This window comes from Apis cerana, linkage group LG8 (assembly GCF_029169275.1).
Source record: "Apis cerana isolate GH-2021 linkage group LG8, AcerK_1.0, whole genome shotgun sequence".
Taxonomy (NCBI): domain Eukaryota; kingdom Metazoa; phylum Arthropoda; class Insecta; order Hymenoptera; family Apidae; genus Apis; species Apis cerana.
Window position 1 is genome coordinate 7,235,060 of NC_083859.1, and position 20,640 is coordinate 7,255,699.

The 20,640-nt window shown below is 27.3% G+C and overlaps 2 protein-coding genes across 8 annotated transcripts in view; one reads left to right on the plus strand and one right to left on the minus strand.

The window, feature by feature from the left end:
• On the plus strand, positions 1 to 14,727 carry LOC108001681 (hemocytin). 2 transcript variants are annotated; one of them, XM_017062820.3, is made up of 27 exons: positions 1 to 268; positions 336 to 485; positions 556 to 683; positions 776 to 935; positions 1,049 to 1,176; positions 1,322 to 1,417; positions 1,492 to 1,865; positions 1,959 to 2,538; positions 2,619 to 2,906; positions 2,990 to 3,414; positions 3,497 to 3,758; positions 3,830 to 4,060; positions 4,139 to 4,364; positions 4,440 to 4,645; positions 4,725 to 5,087; positions 5,191 to 5,529; positions 5,773 to 6,111; positions 6,176 to 6,510; positions 6,583 to 9,292; positions 9,488 to 9,638; positions 9,720 to 10,075; positions 10,191 to 10,603; positions 10,684 to 10,982; positions 11,078 to 11,720; positions 11,797 to 12,127; positions 12,235 to 14,175; positions 14,457 to 14,727. In XM_017062820.3, exons 1-27 carry the CDS (start codon positions 171 to 173, stop codon positions 14,645 to 14,647), a joined length of 11,763 nt encoding a protein of 3,920 aa, XP_016918309.2. In that variant the 5' UTR covers positions 1 to 170; the 3' UTR covers positions 14,648 to 14,727. The 2 variants fall into 2 exon arrangements, with proteins under 2 accessions (XP_016918309.2, XP_061934496.1); XM_062078512.1 differs by having other exon boundaries at positions 130 to 268; positions 425 to 485.
• LOC108001735 (mitochondrial carrier protein Rim2) overlaps positions 14,728 to 20,640 on the minus strand; it is a 14,099-nt gene continuing 8,186 nt past the window's right edge. For 2 of the 6 annotated variants that reach the window (XR_009830913.1, XR_009830912.1), the window contains 4 exons: positions 20,441 to 20,559; positions 17,944 to 18,154; positions 17,025 to 17,500; positions 14,728 to 16,942 (listed from right to left, as the gene is read on the minus strand). Coding sequence is in view for 3 of the 6 variants with exons in the window: in XM_062078526.1 (XP_061934510.1) it covers positions 17,223 to 17,500; positions 17,756 to 17,860; positions 17,944 to 18,154; positions 20,441 to 20,559 (713 nt within the window). In the remaining 3 variants the exon portion in view is untranslated. Of the gene's footprint in view, positions 17,501 to 17,755; positions 17,861 to 17,943; positions 18,155 to 20,440; positions 20,560 to 20,640 lie in introns of all 6 variants that reach the window. The other 4 variants (XM_062078526.1, XM_062078525.1, XR_009830911.1 and 1 more) reach the window with 3 other exon arrangements.

Sequence of the window (20,640 nt, forward strand, 5' to 3'; positions counted from 1 at the left end):
TTCGTCGAATTTATTTATCAAGACAGATTTTAATTATCGGTTATCCGCTTCCTTTTCAAGGTGGCTATATAAAAGAAGAATTGTATTAATTCATATATTTTGTGAGAGGAGACTTACTAAAAAGATTTTATACTTTTTTTTTTTAATTATAATATATCAAAGACATTAACATGCTATGGAAAATTTTTTTCAATATTGTTATAATCATTTCAATTTCTAATCAATTTGTCATTGGAGATAATTTTCTGAAATCTTCTGACATAACAGAGTAAGTAACTTTCTATTTTTCTTTGATTTCTTTAAGATTGAATTTAATTATAATTTAAATTATTTAGGACCACTATCTCATTAAATGATATTTCAAAATTGAATTATGAAGATATGAAGAATGTAAAAAGTAAAACAAAACAGCTTTTATTTCCAGGAGGTTGTAGCAAGCAACCAGATTCACCTATAAATGGAGAAATAAGATGTTCTATAGATAGGTAATTTTTCATAAATTAATAACTAATTTTTTTTTATTATATTCAAATATTTTATAAATTTTTTTTATAGTGGATGTATTGCGACTTGTAAGCATGATTATAAATTTCCTAATGGGATGACACAATTAGCTATAACATGTATGAACAAAGAATGGTATATTCATGGCACAGATTGGATTTCTATTCCTCATTGTGAACGTGAGTTCCATTAAATCATAAAATCATGAAATCATGAAATTCTTTTCATTATAAAAAATGTAATATGGATAAATATATTTTTATGTTTTTAGCAATTTGCTTACCAGAATGTTTAAATAATGGAGTATGTATTACACCTCATCAATGTAATTGTCCTGAAGATTTTACTGGACCACAGTGTCAATTTGAGAAAAAACCATGTCTAAATTATCCTGCTCCAGTGCTTAATGCACATAAAACATGCAATTTACAGTATGTTCTAAAAAATTTCAAATTTGAATTTATTTAAAATTAATTTAATATATTAAATATTTAAATCAAATATTATATTAAATATTTAATTGTTTCAATATCATTTTTATTAGGTCATGTACTATATCCTGCATAAAGAATTTTACGTTTCCGGATGGTACTTCTGTAACTAATCTTTTATGCAAAAATGGAAATTGGGAACCTACCAGAAAAGACTGGGTCTCGATACCTGATTGTGAACGTATGTTTTGAATTTTTTTTATAATTTTTCTCAAATAATGTAATCTTGACTTGAGAATTTATCCCATAAAATTATAAATAAAAAAATGTTCTTATTTAAATGTTGTATTTTATATTTATAAAACTTCCATATTTTTTTTTTATAGCTGTTTGTGAACCACCTTGTCAGAATGGTGGTAATTGTCTTCCATCGAATCTTTGTCAGTGTCCTCAAGCATATAGAGGATCTCAATGCCAATATTGTAAGTATAATTTGTAAGTATAATTTAGTTATTTTAATATTATTTAAATAATTGAATAATTAATTTTAATATAGCTGCTAACATCTGCAATGGAGAAAAAATGGGTTTCAATGGAGGCTTTTTTTGCTCAAATATAGACGATACTTACTCATGTACTATAAATTGTCCTGCTGGAGTGGAATTCGAATTTCCACCAGCTTCTGTATACATTTGCAATTACGAAACAGGTGTTTTTATGCCTCAACCTATTCCTCAATGTAACTACAGTGAAAATATGAACATAATTTCTTTGGGTACTATATATAATTCGTATATAAAGGAAACTAATCATACTTGGACTTATCAAGATATTTTTAATCCTCATGTAAACCAGTTTCCATTGATTCATGGCAATTATGAAATTAAAGAACATTATAATAATCATAAATCCAATATAACTACGAATACGGTAATAATTTAGAAATATCTTAAAATTATATATGAAATATTTATAATATTAATAGTTTCTCAATTAATATTAATAACTTATTCTAATTAATAGATGATGTTTAATCCTTTGGAAAATAATATGCTATTTATTGAAGAGAAGAAACCAATCCCAAAAACTTGTTTTACATGGAATGGAATACACTATAAAACTTTTGATGATAGTATATTCACTTTTGATAGTGAATGTTCTTATATTTTAGTACAAGAAGCACAAAATAGATTGTTCACTGTGACTGTAAATAATAGTCCAACATGCGAAATTCAAGATTGTTTTAGAGTTATTAAGATCTATATTCAGGATAAGGAATATATTTTATTGCGAAATAAAGAAGGTGTTCCAGAATTTCGAACTCGAAAAAAATTGCTTCCAATTCCTGCACAATTGTCAGCATTAAGAGTTGAAATGTCTGCACATTTTATTGTGGTAATATTGGATTCTTTAGGAATTCAGTTAAAATGGGATGGAGCTCTTATGCTACAAGTTGAAGCTGCCGAAAATATGTGGAATAAAACTATCGGTTTATGTGGTAACATGAATGGAGATAAAAGTGATGATTTAATAAGCAAAAATGGAAAACACACTAAAAGTGTTGCATCATTTGCAACTTCTTGGAAAACTGAGGATATTGGAGGTATTATTTTATTATTTTACAATATATAGAAAGTATATTTCTTTAGTTGTCGATTTTTAATTTTTATTTTATTTTTTTAGAAACGTGTGACAAATATCCAACAATTAAACATTCTTGTGAATCTGATTCATTAATCACCAAAGATGCTATTCAATTTTGTACAAAATTATTTTTTGATTATCGATTTAAAGCTTGCTCCAATACAATTAGTGTTTCCGAATTACAGATAGCTTGTTTATGGGATTATTGTTCTTGCGTGGATTATGATAGAAGAAAATGTGCTTGTAATACTATGAATGTATATATTAGACAATGTGCTCATAAAAAAATTATCTCTGTGTCTGGTTGGAGAAATAATGATACTTGTCGTAAGTTATAATTTTCTAAAATATAATTTTTTTCAATATATATTATTGATAAAAAAATTACTAATCATTTTATAATATTATAGCTATGACATGTAGTGGTGGACGAGTATATATGCCATGTGGTCCAAAAATAGAATCATCTTGTTGGACAGAAAAGGAATTAAATATAGAAAATTGTGAAGAAGGTTGTTTTTGTCCAGAAGGAACAGTAGCTTATGAAGGAAAATGCATTTATCCTGATGAGTGTCCTTGTAGATTACGTGGAAAACTATTTCAGCCTGGAAAAATTGTACAAAAAGATTGTAATACTTGTACATGTTCTTCTGGAAAATGGATATGCACTCAGTTAAAATGCAGTGCCAGATGTGCTGTGATTGGAGATCCTCATTATGTTACTTTTGATGGGAAGCATTATGATTTTATGGGAAAGTGCAAGTATTATTTGATGAAAGATGATGATTATAGTATTGAAGGTGAAAATGTACCTTGTTCTGGTGCAATATCAGAGGTATATTTACAATATTTATATTACTTATAAATTATTATTTGTAAAATAGTATATCATATAAAGATTATAATTTTATTTATAGAATATGGGACTTATTCCTTCTAATGCACCATCATGTACAAAAACTGTTACAATTAATTATAAAGATACTTCCATGAAATTAAAGCAGCATAGACAAGTATTAATTAATGGAAATGAGTTAACAATATTTCCTACACTTATGAATGGCATTAGAATACGTATTGCAAGTAGTATATTCTTAATTGTTCAATTACCAAATGGTTTGGAAATATGGTGGGATGGAATTTCTCGTATTTATATCAATGCTCCTCCTGAATTTCATGGTTAATTAGCTTTCGTTCTTTTTATTTATATGAAATATATTTTTATATTCATTTTATATTTTGATTATTAGGCAATACTAAAGGGCTTTGTGGCACATTTTCTGAGAATCAAAAAGATGATTTCATTACACCAGAGGGTGATATTGAAAACACAGCAATTTCTTTTGCCAACAAATGGAAGTGTGATGAAGTTTGTCCTAATGTTCCAGAAAAGGAATTGGATCATCCTTGTGATCTTAATCCACAAAAACGAGTTACCGCAAAACAATATTGTTCTTATTTATTTAGCGATATTTTTAGTGGTAAATTATTTAAATTTGTGTAGTATATAATTTTTCAACAAATTTTTCACTTTAGTTATATATAATTCTTCTTTTTAGATTGTCATTGGCATGTAGATCCGGATACATTTTACAAAGACTGTTTGTTTGATATGTGTTCTTGTAAAGTTGAACTTGAATCTTGTCTTTGTCCTATATTGGCTGCATATGCAAAAGATTGTTCTACTGCAGGAATAAAACTTTTATGGCGTCAGAACGTGGAAGAATGCAAAATTCATTGTTCTGGAAGTCAAGTTTATCAAATTTGTGGAAATAGTTGTACTAGGTATATATAATTCAATGTTAGTAAAATATTAATAATTGTAAGATATTTATAAATTTTTTTTGAAAATATTTTTAGATCATGTGGAGATATATCTTTTTATCAGAACTGTAAACAAGATTGTGTAGAGGGATGTAATTGTCCAGAAGGAGAAACGCTAGATATTCATGGAGAATGTATTCCAATTGGACAATGTCCATGTACTTATGAAGGATTGGAATTTAGTTCAGGACACAAAGAAATCAGATCTGGAAATAAATTTCCTGAACTTTGTACTTGTGCAGGTTTTAACTTTTGTAAATCTAATAAATGTTAGACTTTTAATTACGTTAAATTTATAATTTTATAAATTTTTTTAAATAGGAGGAATCTGGAACTGTCGAGAAGCCATGCCAAATGAAATTATAAAATATCCAGCAGTCAAGAATTTATTAACCTCATGTTTAGCAAGTAACCATCAAGAAATCACTGATTGTATTCAGACAGAACCTAGAACTTGTTATAACATGCATAAACCAATCCAAAAGCCATCAATTTGTAAATCTGGTTGTGTTTGTAAATCTGGTTATGTTTTAAATGAACCAAATGGTAATTGTATTAAAGAAGAAACTTGTCCATGTCATCATGGAAGTCAAAGTTATAAAGAAGAATCTGTTATACAAAACGAATGCAATACTTGTAAGTGTACTAATGGAACATGGAAATGCACGGATAGAATATGCGCAGGTAATATTATAAATAATATTTTTTCTATATAAACATTATAAATAACTATTTATTCTATAAATCATTAAATAAAATTTATTTATTGAAACTTCTATATTATTAGGAATATGTTCTGTCTGGGGAGATTCTCATTACAAAACATTTGATGGTAAGATTTACGATTTTCAAGGAATGTGCGATTATATTTTAGTGAAAGGTTCCTTGAGTCAAGAAGATTGTTTTGATATATCTATTCAGAATGTTCCTTGTGGAACAACAGGGGTATCTTGTTCTAAAACAATTACTCTTACTATTGGAAGTGATCAAACTTCTGAAAGAATTGTTTTAACTAGAGGAAAGAATCTTCCATTGAATAATTTTAAAAGAATCATTATAAGAACAGCAGGATTATTTTTATTTATTAATGTACCAGATATGGGATTGACTATGCAATGGGATAAAGGTATTTTTTTAATATGATAATTTTCAAATAATTAAATTTTTCTTTTCAATTAAGGTTTTATAAAATCAATTTCTTTTTTTTTTAAATTAATATATAATATATTATACAATATATAATACAATATATAATTATAAATTTAAATTTAAAATATGACCTCGTAGATTTATTTTTTGTATTCAATAAATATATTATTATAATCCTTTTTTATTATTATATTTTTTTTTTAATATTTTAATAATATAGGCACTAGAATATATGTAAGATTAGAACCTAAGTGGAAAGGTCGTACAAAGGGACTTTGTGGTGATTACAATAATAATAGTGAAGATGATTTCAAAACACCTTCTGGTGGCATCTCAGAAGTATCTGCAAATTTATTTGGAGATTCATGGAAAAAAAATGAATTTTGTCCTGAGCCCAAAGATATCCAGGATCCTTGTATACAACATCCAGAGAGAAAATTATGGGCTACACAAAAATGTGGAATATTAAAATCATCGATATTTCAATCTTGTCATTCTGAGGTTGAAGTTGAAAGTTATATTCACAATTGCATTTTTGATAGTTGTAGTTGTGACACAGGTAATGTTATATAAATTTATAAAAATAATTATAATTTTTATTTATATTATTATTTTTATTTTAGGAGGAGATTGTGAATGTCTTTGTACTGCTTTAGCAGCATATGCTCAAGAATGCAATACAAAAGGAGTTCCTATAAAATGGCGCAATCAAGAACTTTGTCCAATACAATGTGATGAAAATTGTAGCTCATATTCTCCTTGTATCACAACTTGTCCTCAAGAAACTTGCGATAATCTTATAATTTTGAATGATAAATCTCATTTATGTTCTCAAGATATTTGTGTTGAAGGATGTTCCATCAAATCTTGTCCTAAAAATCAAGTATACAGCAATGATAGTTATACAGAATGTGTCCCTAAAAAAATTTGTAAAACACCTTGTACTGAAATCAATGGGGTATAATTAAGATATTTAAATATTCAAGATTAAAATATTTTTCCTTTTCGATAATAATGATTTGTATTGCAGATAACATATTATGAGGGTGATAATGTAAAGAATGATGATTGTCGAACATGCTACTGTAGTCGTGGAAAAGTGTTATGTAAAGGAGAACCTTGCACAAATATTATTATGCCAAGCACTATACCATTAGAGGAACCACAAAAATGTGTGAATGGTTGGACAAATTGGATAAATCAGGATCCAGCAATTAAGGGAAAGAAATTTAAAGATATTGAACCTTTACCTTCGACTTTAATCTTATCAAATATTAAAGGATCTGCTATATGTGATAAAAACCAAATGATTGATATAAAATGTAGATCAGTAAATGATCATCTAACACCAAAAGAAACTGGTTTGGATGTAGAATGTAGTTTAGAACGTGGTCTTTATTGTCAATCACATTTTAATCTCTCATGCATTGATTTTGAAATCAGTGTTTTATGTCAATGTTCATCAATTACCACAGAAAAGTTAGATATATCGCCTGCAACAGAAATAAATCTATTTGGAAAATGTAATATAGAATTTCCAAATAAACCTCATTCTACAGATTGTCATTTGTTTTATCAATGTGTTCCTGGAATAAATGGTAATGAATTTATAAAGAAATCCTGTGGAGAAGATATGTTTTATAATCCTCAAACACAAGTATGTGATTGGCCAGCTACTGTTATATTAATAAGACCAGAGTGTGGAATGAAACAGATAACACCAAACAAGATTGAGTGGACAAGTGACAAAAAGATTAAGTACAAAACCACTACATCTACTACTTTGGAGAAAAATATCATAATATCCAAAACTTGTAAAGAAGGTGAAATATGGAATGATTGTGCCATTAACTGTAACAAGGTTTGCGATTATTATAAATATATATTATTAAAGGAAGGAAAATGCAATGGCATTTCTGATTGTATACCAGGATGTGTTTCATTGGAGAAACCACAATGTCAACCAAATGAATTCTGGAGAGATGCAATGACCTGCGTGAATGAAGATGATTGTAGTTGTAGATCTCATAATGGGCATCCAGTTATTTCTGGTGCTATTTTAACGGAATCGGAATGTGAAATTTGTCAGTGTATAAAGAATTATTACACTTGTGATAAATCTTCATGTTTTACTGAAATTAACAATATGACTACTGAACAACCAAATACGCAATCATCGACAGAAACTATTTCTCCTTTATTTGAGATTCATACCTTCATAGTATCAAGTACTGTTAGTCCACCATCTTATTGTATTAGCAATAATTTTGTTCCTTTAATTCAATATTTGGATAACCAGGTTTCTTTTGATGCTAGTACTATCAAAGATTCTAATTTTCAATCAAAAAATGCATTGTTGAAGAAAATTGGATTTTGGGAACCTGAATATGATACTACAAATCAATGGTTAGATATAAAATTTCAAAAATCTGAACCTATCTATGGCATCATTATTCAAGGCAATACAATAGAAAATAAATTTGTAACCAGTTATAGAATATTGTTTTCAGAAGATGGTCACTCATTTTCTTATGTTATGGATAATAAGAAGAAACCACAAATATTTAGAGGACCTATGGATCAATTCAAGTTAGTCGAACAAAAATTTTATCAACCTATTGAAGCTAAAATAGTTAGAATCAATCCATTATCTTGGCATAATGGTATAGCTATGAAAATAGAATTACTTGGTTGTCAAGAAATGGTGAGCACAGTAATTCCTGTGACAGAAACTATTCCAATAATCACTACAACAATCACAGAAAAAATCATAACACCAATGTGTGATGAGCCAATGGGATTGGATGATGGAATAATTTTTTCTGATCAAATTTTGGTATCCTCTTCTTCTACTGATTTATTACCAAATTTAAAATTATCTTCTCCAAAAATCTGGCATCCTAAATTACATAATCCACATCAGTTTATAAAAATTGATTTTTTAGAACCTCGCAATTTAACAGGAATTGCTACTAAAGGTGGTGAAGGCACTTGGACCACAGTGTATAAAGTGTTTTATAGTAACAATGATTATCAATGGAATCCAGTTATGGATGATAATGGTAATGAAAGGGAATTCTTAGGTAATTTTGACTCTAATACTATCAAAAAGAATTATTTTGACAAACCGTTGAATGCAAGATATCTAAAAATACAACCAATTAAATGGCATGAACAAATAGGCCTCAAATTTGAAGTTTTTGGTTGCTTTTTGCCCTATCCTTCTTTTAAAACAACTGAGAAATTAGAAATAACATCAATGACTACACAAACATTTGAAAAATGTAATGTCTGCAAAGGAGTGCAAAATGAAGATCAAATAACATGTAAATGTAAAGAATCTCTTTGGTGGAATGGAAATACTTGTGTTATTAAACAAGAATGCCCTTGTGTAGTTGAACATATATTATATAATGTAGGTGCAATTTATGTAAACAAAGAATGTCAAGAATGCATATGCACTTTAGGTGGCATTTCTTTCTGTCATCCAAAGAAATGTAAACCTTGCGAAGAATTAGGAAAGAGACCAGTAGTTAATGAACTATGCAATTGCATATGTAAATCTTGTCCAAATGGTACACGTCATTGTCCAACAAGTGATGTTTGTATTGATGACAATTCATGGTGTAATGGAATACAAGATTGTCCAGATGATGAAAAAGATTGTCCAAATATTACAACAAAATCTGAAGAAATCACAGCAATGAAAATAGAAAGCACAACTATTATGTCAACTTTAGGTATTAAAAAAATTTTTAAAAGATTTAATAGATATTTTAATAATATTTTAAAATATTTATTATATTTCTTATTATTATTATTAAATATTTATTATTAAATTTTTTTTATTGAAATTATTTAAAAAAATTATTTGTAAGATAATATAAAAAATTATATCATTATATTACATTAATATCTTATGATTTCTTTGTTAGATATCCCAATTATATGTCAGGATCCAATTTGTCCACCAGGATACAAGATAATTTTGAAACAACCTCAAAATTCGCTTTATTATATGAAATCACATGTAAAAGAGGGAATAAAATCTCCTCATACAAAGTTATCAAGAAGAAAAGGATTAAGGTATATTTTTATCTTAGATATTAAAATCTGATTCTAAATATTTCAATTTAATAATAAATAATACAAAATATTTATCATTAGAAAATCTATGCAATATCATATAAAATATACTGAAAATGAGAAATTTAAAAATGAGATAGAATGTACACAATTCATATGTGTGCCTATTAAACCATGGATAATTTTTAATGAAAATGTATCTCAATCTTGTCCGAAGATATTTTGTCCACCAGATTATACTATAATTTATGAAAAGATAAGCATGTATAAACATCAAAAATGTCCTAAGTATTCTTGTAAACCTCCAACACCAAAAGAAGTTGTTTGCAATATTACAGGAAGAACTTTTAATACATTCGATAAACTAGAGTATAAATATGATATTTGTAATCACATTCTGGCCAGAGATATGTTTGCTAATACATGGTATATCACAAGTGAGTCTATATTATATTAAAATTATATATTATATTAAATTATAATTATATATAAATTAAAATTATTATAATCAAGTTTTTATATAAAATATTATTTTTAATCATATTTTTATAGTGGAAAAACAATGTTTAAATATGGGCCAATGCACCAAAATTCTAGTAGTGACTTTAGATGAAGATGTAATTCTTTTATATCCTGATATGCATATGGACATAAATGAATATACTTTTACATCAAACCAGATTAATAGAATTGATAATAAATTTCATTCTTTCAAAATATCAACTATAGGAAATGTTATATATTTGGTATCAAACTATTATGGATTCTGGATAATATGGGATACAAATTCAAATGTGAAGATAGGAATTTCCACAAAATTAACACGTCAAGTGGATGGTTTATGCGGATATTTTGATGGATATTCTATAAATGATAAACAATTACCTGATGGAAGTCAAGCTCGAAGTACTGTAGAATTTGGAAACAGTTGGGTTATAGAGGGAACTCCGAAATGTGATTCACAGGTTTGACAATATATCTCAATTAATATTAATATCACAAAATAATAATAATATATTTAATAAAAACATATTTAATTTTCAAGATTTGCCCATATCAGTTACAAGCTAAGAGTTGGGATATCTGTAACATAGTAAAGGATGCCTCATTAACAGAATGTTCGAATATTGTTAATTTAGAAAAATTTATATCCAGCTGTATGGAGAATATATGCAATTGTCTACACAGTAATCACTCATACGATGATTGTCGTTGTCGTTTATTAACCAGTTTTATTACTGAATGTCAAGCTGGTGATTTAAATATAGATCTATCTACTTGGAGAAATATTCATGATTGTCCAGTCATTTGTGCTTCACCTCTTGTTCACAAAGACTGTTTCAGGTATTTTTAAATTCTGAATCTAATATAATCTAATATAATTGAATAATCTGCTAACTGAATAATCTAATATATTTTTATGAAAAATTTCATTTTAGGAACAAATGTGAAACTAGTTGCAATAATTTACAACAGATAGATCCTTGTCCAATAATGCAGGGAGTATGTTTTTCCGGTTGTTTCTGTCCTGACGGAACAGTGCGTAATGGAGATGAGTGTATACCTCCTACATATTGCAAAGATTGCATTTGCGAATGGTTAGGAAATTCCAAATTTATTAGTTTTGATAGAAAAAATATTAAATTTGATGGAAACTGCACATATATTCTCTCTAGAAATATTGTTGAGAATGCAAAAAGGAATAAAAAGTACACTTATCAGATTTTGGTGTCAAATAAAATTTGCGATACTGGAACATGTACAGAGACAATTATAATTCTTTATCAAAATCATGTAATTAAAATTAAAGAAAGTATACCTAACCAGGAATTTGAAGTAGAAGTGGATGATTCAAAAATATATGAATTACCTTTTAATACATCTTGGTTGATTTTAGAACATACATCTTTAAAAAAATTGCGATTATTAATACCATCTATCCAATTAGAAATCATTAGTTACCAACCCAACTTCGCATTTAGTTTAACCATACCTTCATATATCTTTGGAGGTGCTATTGAAGGTCTCTGTGGTAATTGTAATGAAGATCCAGAAGATGATTTAAAACAGCAAGATGGAAAAGTATGATTATTTTACATATAAACAGAAAAAATATATAATTAATAATTATATTTATTATTTATTATTGATTAAATAGGTCATAAAAGATATACAAGATTTCATTACAAGCTGGTTGGTCACAGAATCTCCAAATATCAATTTAAATACAAATATATGTGTTTTTAATAATCAAAGCAAATGTATTTCATCAGATCAGGATTTATGTCAAAAGTTATTAAATATAGCAGATTTTGGCTTATGTCATAATCTTGTCGATCCAATGCCATATTTTATGGCTTGTAAAGATAACACGTGTTCTGAAGGAAGCTATTGTAATAGTTTTGAAGCATATTCAAGAAAATGTCAACAAATGGGAGTTTGTTTAACTTGGAGAAGTAGTGAAATATGTCCTTACACTTGTCCTTCACGTAAATATTTTTTTTTATTTTCCAAATTAAATATTTGTCCTTCACGTAAATATTTTTTTTATCATCTAAATTAAATATTATCATCTAAATCAATGTTTATTTTTCAGACTTAGTATATCAACCTTGTAATTCTACTTGTAAGCAAACGTGCGATACGATCAATGAAATGAATGATATTATGTGCATAAAGAATTATGAAGAAGGCTGTTTTTGTCCTGAAAATTTCATCTTTCATAATGACACTTGCATTTCAAAAGAAAAATGTTTGTTATGCGACGAAGAAGGTCATATTGAAGGTGATATATGGTTTCTAGATATTTGCACAAAGTGCACTTGCAACAAAAAGATTGTTAAATGCGAAAAAACCGAGTGCCCTGCAGTGGAAACTATTTGTGAAGAGAACATGACACCTATGATCATTAATGGTACAGAGAAAGACTGTTGTGCTAAGTATCTTTGCATTCCAAAAACAGTAACTACTATGATGCCCTTCTGCATTGAACCTCAAATTCCTGAGTGTGGCTATGGACAAATTATAAAAGCATTCGTAGATTCGGATGGATGTAAAAAATTCATTTGTGAATGTGTACCATCATCAGAATGTCCTATACTCAATGAAATTTCATTAGAAGTTGATCAACTACAACCTGGTTTTATACAAGTAACAAACACCTCTGGTTGCTGTCCAAAATTTATGACTATTTGTGATCCTCAGACTTGTCCTTCAGCACCATCTTGTCCAGAATATCATGAGCTAAAAATTGATATAAAGAATGCTTGCTGTAATATTTATAAATGTGATCCACCAAAAGATTTATGTTTGTATAATATTAAATTCGAAAGTAAAATAGAAATGACAGAACATATAGTGGCAAAAAAACTTGGAGAACAATGGATGGATGGAAAATGTACTTCCTGTATTTGTGAATCTTCTGAGAAAGGCCCTAAACCGACGTGCTTTACGACAGAATGTCTCAGAATTATGGATCATCCAGATATATCTGACTTCGTCGTAGAAGAAATCCTTATAGAAGATAAATGTTGCCCTAATTTTAAAAGAACAGCTTGCAAAGATGGAAATAAAATATATAATATTGGTGAAATTTGGCAACCAAATTTAGAAGATTTTTGTAGCTTCATAGAATGTTTTAAAGATGAAAATGGTATTCAAAAACAAATTAAGGTACAAGAATGTAACACTACTTGTGATCTTGGTTTTGAGTATCAACCTGCAGATAATAAGAGCATTACTTGTTGTGGAAAATGCGTTCCAGTAGCTTGTGTAGTTTTCAATGAAGTAATAGATGTGGGAAAAGAATTATTTTCTTCTGATTTTTGTACTAAATACTCTTGCAAATCTAATAATGAAAGTATTTATGTAGAATCTTTCATAGAAAAATGTCCAGATCCTTGGGAAGAAAGTGAATTTGAGATAGAAAAACAATACATACCAGGACAGTGTTGTCCAAAATTTATTAAAACTGGTTGCCGTCATAATGGCATTATATATAAACCTGGAGAAAAATGGAAGTCTGTAGATGATAAATGTGCTACAGAAATTTGTGCTTTGGAATCTAATATAACGAAATATAAAGAAATAGAAGTTTGTAATAAAAATTGTACTCCTGGTTGGATATATGAGGAAAAAGAGAATGAATGTTGTGGACAATGTAAACAAGCTTATTGCATGATTGAAGATATGTTTTATAAGCCTGATACAACATGGTATTCAATCGATAACTGTACTATTTTTACTTGTAAAAAACAAGGAGAACAATTAGTTATTAGTAGCAGTTCTGTAGTATGTCCTGATGTAACTGATTGTCCAGATACTTTACTTTACATGCAAAATTGTTGCAAAATATGTAATTTAACCTCATACAATCATAAGATTGAGTCTTGCGTTGCTAATGTTTTGGAGGAACAAAATACGATTGGTATGTTTAGCATTAAACATCGAGTACATGGTCTTTGCAAGAATTTGGAACCTATTAATGGAATTACAGAGTGTCATGGCATATGTGAATCTAACAGTTATTTTGACACAGGTGAAAAAAAAATAAAGTAGTACACAAATAAATAATCATGAAACAAATTTATTTATTATATATTTATTTATTTAGAATATTTTTTTTTAAAGAAAAATAAAAAAGAAAGTCGTCATAAATTTTTAAAGAAATAGTAACAATAAATTTTTATAACAAAAAATTTTAATGAGGAAAATGTGATTATTTATTTAAAAACTACTGTTATATTTTATTATATTTTATATTAATATCATATATCCTAAAAAAATTTTTGATAATCATTCGATTTTTTTTAACTATAGATAATTGGAGTCAAATAGTTAATTGCCAATGTTGTCAACCAACAGAATATAAACCTCTAATTGTTGAATTGATTTGTGAAGACAATAAAAAATTCAAAAAACAAGTCACTGTACCAGTTTCTTGTACTTGTTCAACTTGTATGTCTAATGAAAAAATTTACAACAGAAGAAAAGATGGAATAAAAGGCTAATTAAGATTAAACCACTAAAAATATCATAATTAAGTTAATATATACATTTAAACTTCAAAATAAACTCAAAAATACAAAAATATTATTCGTTGATTTTATTGATGAATGTACATATTTATGTGTATACATATTATATACATATATTATTTTAATAATATCGGTATTTTCACATTACAATTCTTATTTTCAGAGCCATACTAAGTACAGTAAAATCTAATTCAGTCTTTTTTATCAAGACTTATGACTTCGAATTTTTTTTACTTGTTTGTACTTCAAAATTTGAATTTTTAAGAAAAAAAAAGTTATTTATGAAAATATTTTAGAGCACAATATTAAATTTTTAAATATCAGCCGAAAATATATGTAAATTAAAAATTACAATTTCTCTTATTTTTCACTGGTCATTAAAATCATTAATTATTAAACAGAAAAAATTCAAATTTTTTAGTACCATTTTTATTAAATTGCAAATCTCAAATTGCAAAGTTTTGATTTATTCGATTTGTCACGAATACAAAAATAGGACTTATCAAAAATGTTTTAGACTAGTTTTCAAAAAACCTGAGCTATCGAATTATCATCTTAAAAAACGGTACTAACGAAAAAATACAAATAATTCATTAATAACATCAAACCAAAAAGAATATAAAAGCTATATTACATTTTTTATCATCGTATGGCATTAGATTGCAAATATAATCAAACTTATAAATATTATGAATGTTTCTTAGTAACAAAAAATTATTAATTCTTTCTTATGTACGTGTATATATGTGATATAATTTATTTTTTAACATTTTCTCTTCTTCAACGAATAATTATTTTGAACAACAACAAACGCACTTCAATATAATATTTCTCTAAGTGCACAGTATTTATATAGATATTATTGATTCCAAAAACAGGATAATAACTATAAATAGTTTCCTCTCCAAACATTACAAAAAAGAAAGGAAGTAACATTTTTGTTATATTGTTTTCATTTGGCGTAACAACGCACTCTCAAAATATACAAACAGTTATATTGATATTGATCTAAATTAATTTACATACATGATTCCTACATTATAATTTTATAGAATTGATTGATTGTTATTCGATATATTCAATACAATGAAATTTTTTTTCTCTTAATTTAACGTTATATATGAAATTGATATGCAATTTTTCATGCATTTTTAATTTTTTTATATTTTCTTCGTTGCAAAAGAAATTGATGTCAATACATATTTTAAAATAGATTTCTCACGTACAGAAAAATTAGATTTTAATCAATAATGCATAAATTTTGAGCATTTTATGGAAGAAGCGTTTTCGAAAATAAAATTTAATATGAAATACAAATTCTATGTAATGATGAACAACAACAATAATGATAATAATACATCTCCTTATACTAATAAAAATAAACATAACAATCGTCCACCTTCATTATCTTGTATTTATATAGATTTGTAATTATAATGATTATTTTCTATTTTTCTTTTTGTTAAAAGAAATTGCAAAAAACAATGATCGCATTTTTTAATAACCATTAAATTCAGAAATATATTTGCTATTGATGATATAGAAATGAATATAATGAATTCTTCAACAGCAATCTATCTCTTACACTATATTTTAATAATTTTTAATTAGTATAAGTGCATATTGCTCTAAAGAAATCACAATACTGCATAAAAATGAATAATGAAAAATGATTTCTATCATATCGAAACAAGGGAGGTATGAATTTTAAATGTTTAAATTCATAAGAATATCAATATTATTATATATAATATCCAATTGGTGAAAAATTAAATTTATTATAGGTTTTTAAGAATTAAAATCCATTTTTCCCGTGTTTCGAAGATCTTTAGAAAGAATTAAGACGCCTAAAATGAATTTCCCATGATACCTGTTATTATCAATGATAATGTCAATGATTCCATTAACCTGTTAACTTAAGAAAAAACAATATTATCAATATTTTTGACTTAAATTTAATTAATTTAATCATAAAAAATACATTATCAAATTTTAATTTTCAAGAGATAAATCAAATTAATTTGCCTTGAATCAGATTTGCTAAAAATAACATAAATATCTATACAAATTTTTCATTAACAAACCAGTTAACAGATTAATAGTAACGAGAAGCTGACATAATCTTACTTTTGGAGCATTCTGAGTCTACGTAATTGACTCATTTAATCCAGCTTCACGATCCTCGCCTCCGTGTATGTGTGTGTGAATGTGTCGACGAAGGTACAGACAGACAGTTTAGGCTGTTCCTCGCGTACGTAGGTACGCTACCTGAAAGGAGGAAGGACTACTTTTTGCTACACTTATAGAGCACACAGCAGCGTACAACGCGCTGTGATACCTATTTTGCTACCTTCGACATGTTCGATTGGACCTGGCCGGCCGGCATGGCCCCAAACTCGGAAATGCGTTCTCTCCCGGCGTATGGACTCTCTCTTGGACGGCGTTGTTGTTCTTATGGTTCATTTTCTTTTTTCAAAACAGATGCAATTTCAAGACTCGCCGCAGCATGCGAATTATTGGCCCTTTACTCAGGGGCCGTGAGTAAGTCCTAGGCCAATTCTCGTTTACCCTTTGGATCTGTATAGAACTTGGACTCGCTTTCATTGTTTATGCTTAAAGATCGTTCGTGAAAGTGCTTGCTTAGCAAATATACCACCGCTTCATACGTAGCCATAATAATTGCTGTATTTGGAATTTGTCTAATTAGATGAGTACCAAGACCACGATATAGACCATGAAATCCTTCTTCAGCGTAGACTGTGCTCAATGTTTGCCAGAAAGTCTGGTATTTCGTACCTTCCTCTCTAAGTCTCGTCCTTGCTACTTCTGAAACAATAAAAATAATTTTAATTAATATAATTTAATTTAACTATGTCAAAATTATTATGACAAGTGAAATTGATTTTTGATTAGAATTATTTTAAAAGAAATTAAAAATTTGAAAGTATGAAGAACATAGTGTCGCTAAACAATAAAATTCTTCTTTTAAAAAGAAGTTATTTTTTTCTCCAATCAATTCTTTTCTTTTTTTGATATTCTGATACATTAGTCATTCATATGCGTAATGAAGATGAGTCGTACTAGTGTGCAGGATGTTTGCAAGAATTATAAAGATTTTTGCAAGTAAAGAAGTTTGTGCAAACTGATGCTTTACTCTTGAACCACAGCCAACTCGCTGAGCAATGCCTTAAAAATAGAGCTTAATTGAAGTAGGAAGCAGAAGCCTTGCATTTTGTGATGGCAAAATTGCACAATACAGCCAACCTTACCATGGGGGTAAGCGATGGTGGAGGCAATCGTTTTTGAGAACGAGCCAGCCGCCATGAACTCTAAGAAATCGCGCAATGTTTTTCGATCTGCATTGGGAGCCTTGTATGTTGCTAAAGAGGCCTTCACAGCCTCGTAGATCACAAAATGTATCACAGTCTCGCTTATTCCTATGTAGGAGGCCATAATGCCTTTGTAGAATCCCAGGATACCCTGAAAAAATAACATATAATTTTAATTTGAATTCTATCAATCATTCAAATTGTAACCCTAGATTCCTATGAAAGGATTGTTATAATATTGTTTAATGTCACTAATTGTTAGTTTTGAATAATTCAAAATACCCAATCTAACAAGTTATAATTGAATGAACAAATAATTATTTAAATAATGGTCTAAAATAATGAATTTAAATGAAAATATGAATTAAAGAATATTCTTAATATATATATATATATATTATATATATATATATATATATATATTATATATATATTTGATAAAATAAAAGTTTTGTTTTGCAAGAAATTAAAAAAAAAATTCAAAGTATTACAAATTTAAAAGAAGATATCGATCAAAAGATGTATCTGTAATACATATTTTGTTGACAAAAGATTAAGATATGCGCTTGCCACCAACAAAGAAATTATCTGAAAAATATATATGGGATATATTTTCAGAGATAAGACATTAAATTTCAAGAATATGCGATATACTGATATAATTTATGACTAAATTATCACATTGACTTCTTTTAGTAAATACTCATTTATTTTACTTTTGAATTCGCAAAAATGCGATAATGGAAGATTCCGTAATTTAAAACTTATCGCTGAATTTATAATAAAAAAAAAATTATGATATTGTAATAATTAATTTCTGTACGATAAATATTTCTCAAAATATTGATTTTCTTATTTGAATAAACAACATGCTTTGATTTTCATAAACAATATAGGTGAAAATAAGAGTCACAATAGCTATGATTAAACAATATAAGTGAAAAAGAGTATAAACATTGGAATGAAAAAAAAAATTATAATGAATGAAAGGTTTTCCTGCAAAAAATTTAATATCTAATAAATCTTATCGCCATATATATACGCATGTTATGTAATCATATTAATATAATTATCTAAAAATTAATTAAAAATTTTGCTATGTAATTCTTTTTTTTCTTTTTTAATTATTATATTTATTTTGCAACTATTATTTATAAAAATTATTTTCTTATTTATTTAAATGAAAAATTAGAAAAATTTGAAGCTTTCTATTAAAAATGATAGAATAATTTAAATTTATTAATGATTAATAAATATTTCAATTATTTGTTAAAATATATCTCTTATATTTTATTATTTTATCCTATTTTTATATAATATCCTCAATTTCATTTTATTATTTTATCCTATTTTTATATAATATCTCAATTTCATTCTATTATTTTATTCTATTTTTATATAATAAATAAAAACAAAATTAATGTAATTAAGACACAGTTAAAAATGTGACAAAATGATATACAATAATTCAACAAATCAACTATGAAGAACGATGTTTTCTCATCTACGAGATATTTTCGGCACATTTTGACTATTTGTAGATTGCAGAGACAATTTTAAATCTGGCTCTGCTGCAATTGCGATGCAAATGTCTGAAGAACGCAATCGAATAATAATAAAAAAAAATCTCAATTTAATAACTTAATAACTTAAATAAATTTTATCTATTTCAGTTATCCAAAAAATCATTATCTAAATTCTTCAAAGATTATAAAAATTATATAATAATTGTAATTTTATTATTTTATATGAAATTATATAAAAATTGTAGATGTGAATATTTTAACGCACAGTTTCTATGCATGTACGATTGTAAAAATATTCTTGGCTGCCGGATTGACTTGTCCATTGTACATCACAACAATTACAACATTGAATGTTGACTTTTGATTGACAAAAGTTCGAGACTTTATTCTTTTTCAAACTACAAACAATCAGATTTATCAATGTACTCAAAAAATTCTTAAATTAATAATTGAATTATAAAAAAAAAAAAAAAATTTCACATTCACTCTGTTCTACATTTGTCATCAAGCTCTTTCATCATCCTTATTCTCTCTCTCAGTCCCAAAAAGGATCTATCCTCTCTATCCTCAAACATACTTTGTTTCCTAAAATCAAAATAAGTTCATATATATATTTTACTATCTAGAATTATAGTTTAAGTCTCATCCCCAGAATATTACAGAAACTATCTCAATGAATTGATGATTATAAATTCAAAATGATAAAATAATTCAAAATAATTCAAGATACAACAAAATCTATTATAAGCTGTATACCAGCATGTTTAACTTTAAGGGTAGAAAAATTCTCCAATGATATGCTACTGATTATATGCAATGATATAATGGATTAAAAAAATCTTCCAAGATGTTCCAATATGGCATGTCTCATGGAACGAAGAGTTTCTTTCCTCAAAACAGGATTTTCGTACCGATTGTTGATATATCCTTTGCATACATTCCATCGCAGTGATTTTGTTGGTTCGATGGTCCAGTTGCAGCCTGGTCTTCACGAACCAAATAGGATTTGTCAATGTGCATGCGACGAAACCTGAAAAATGAATCTATGTGTTTTTAATCCAAGCGGTATGTGGAGGAAGGGGGGAGGGATTGTGTGTAGCGTACTGCGACT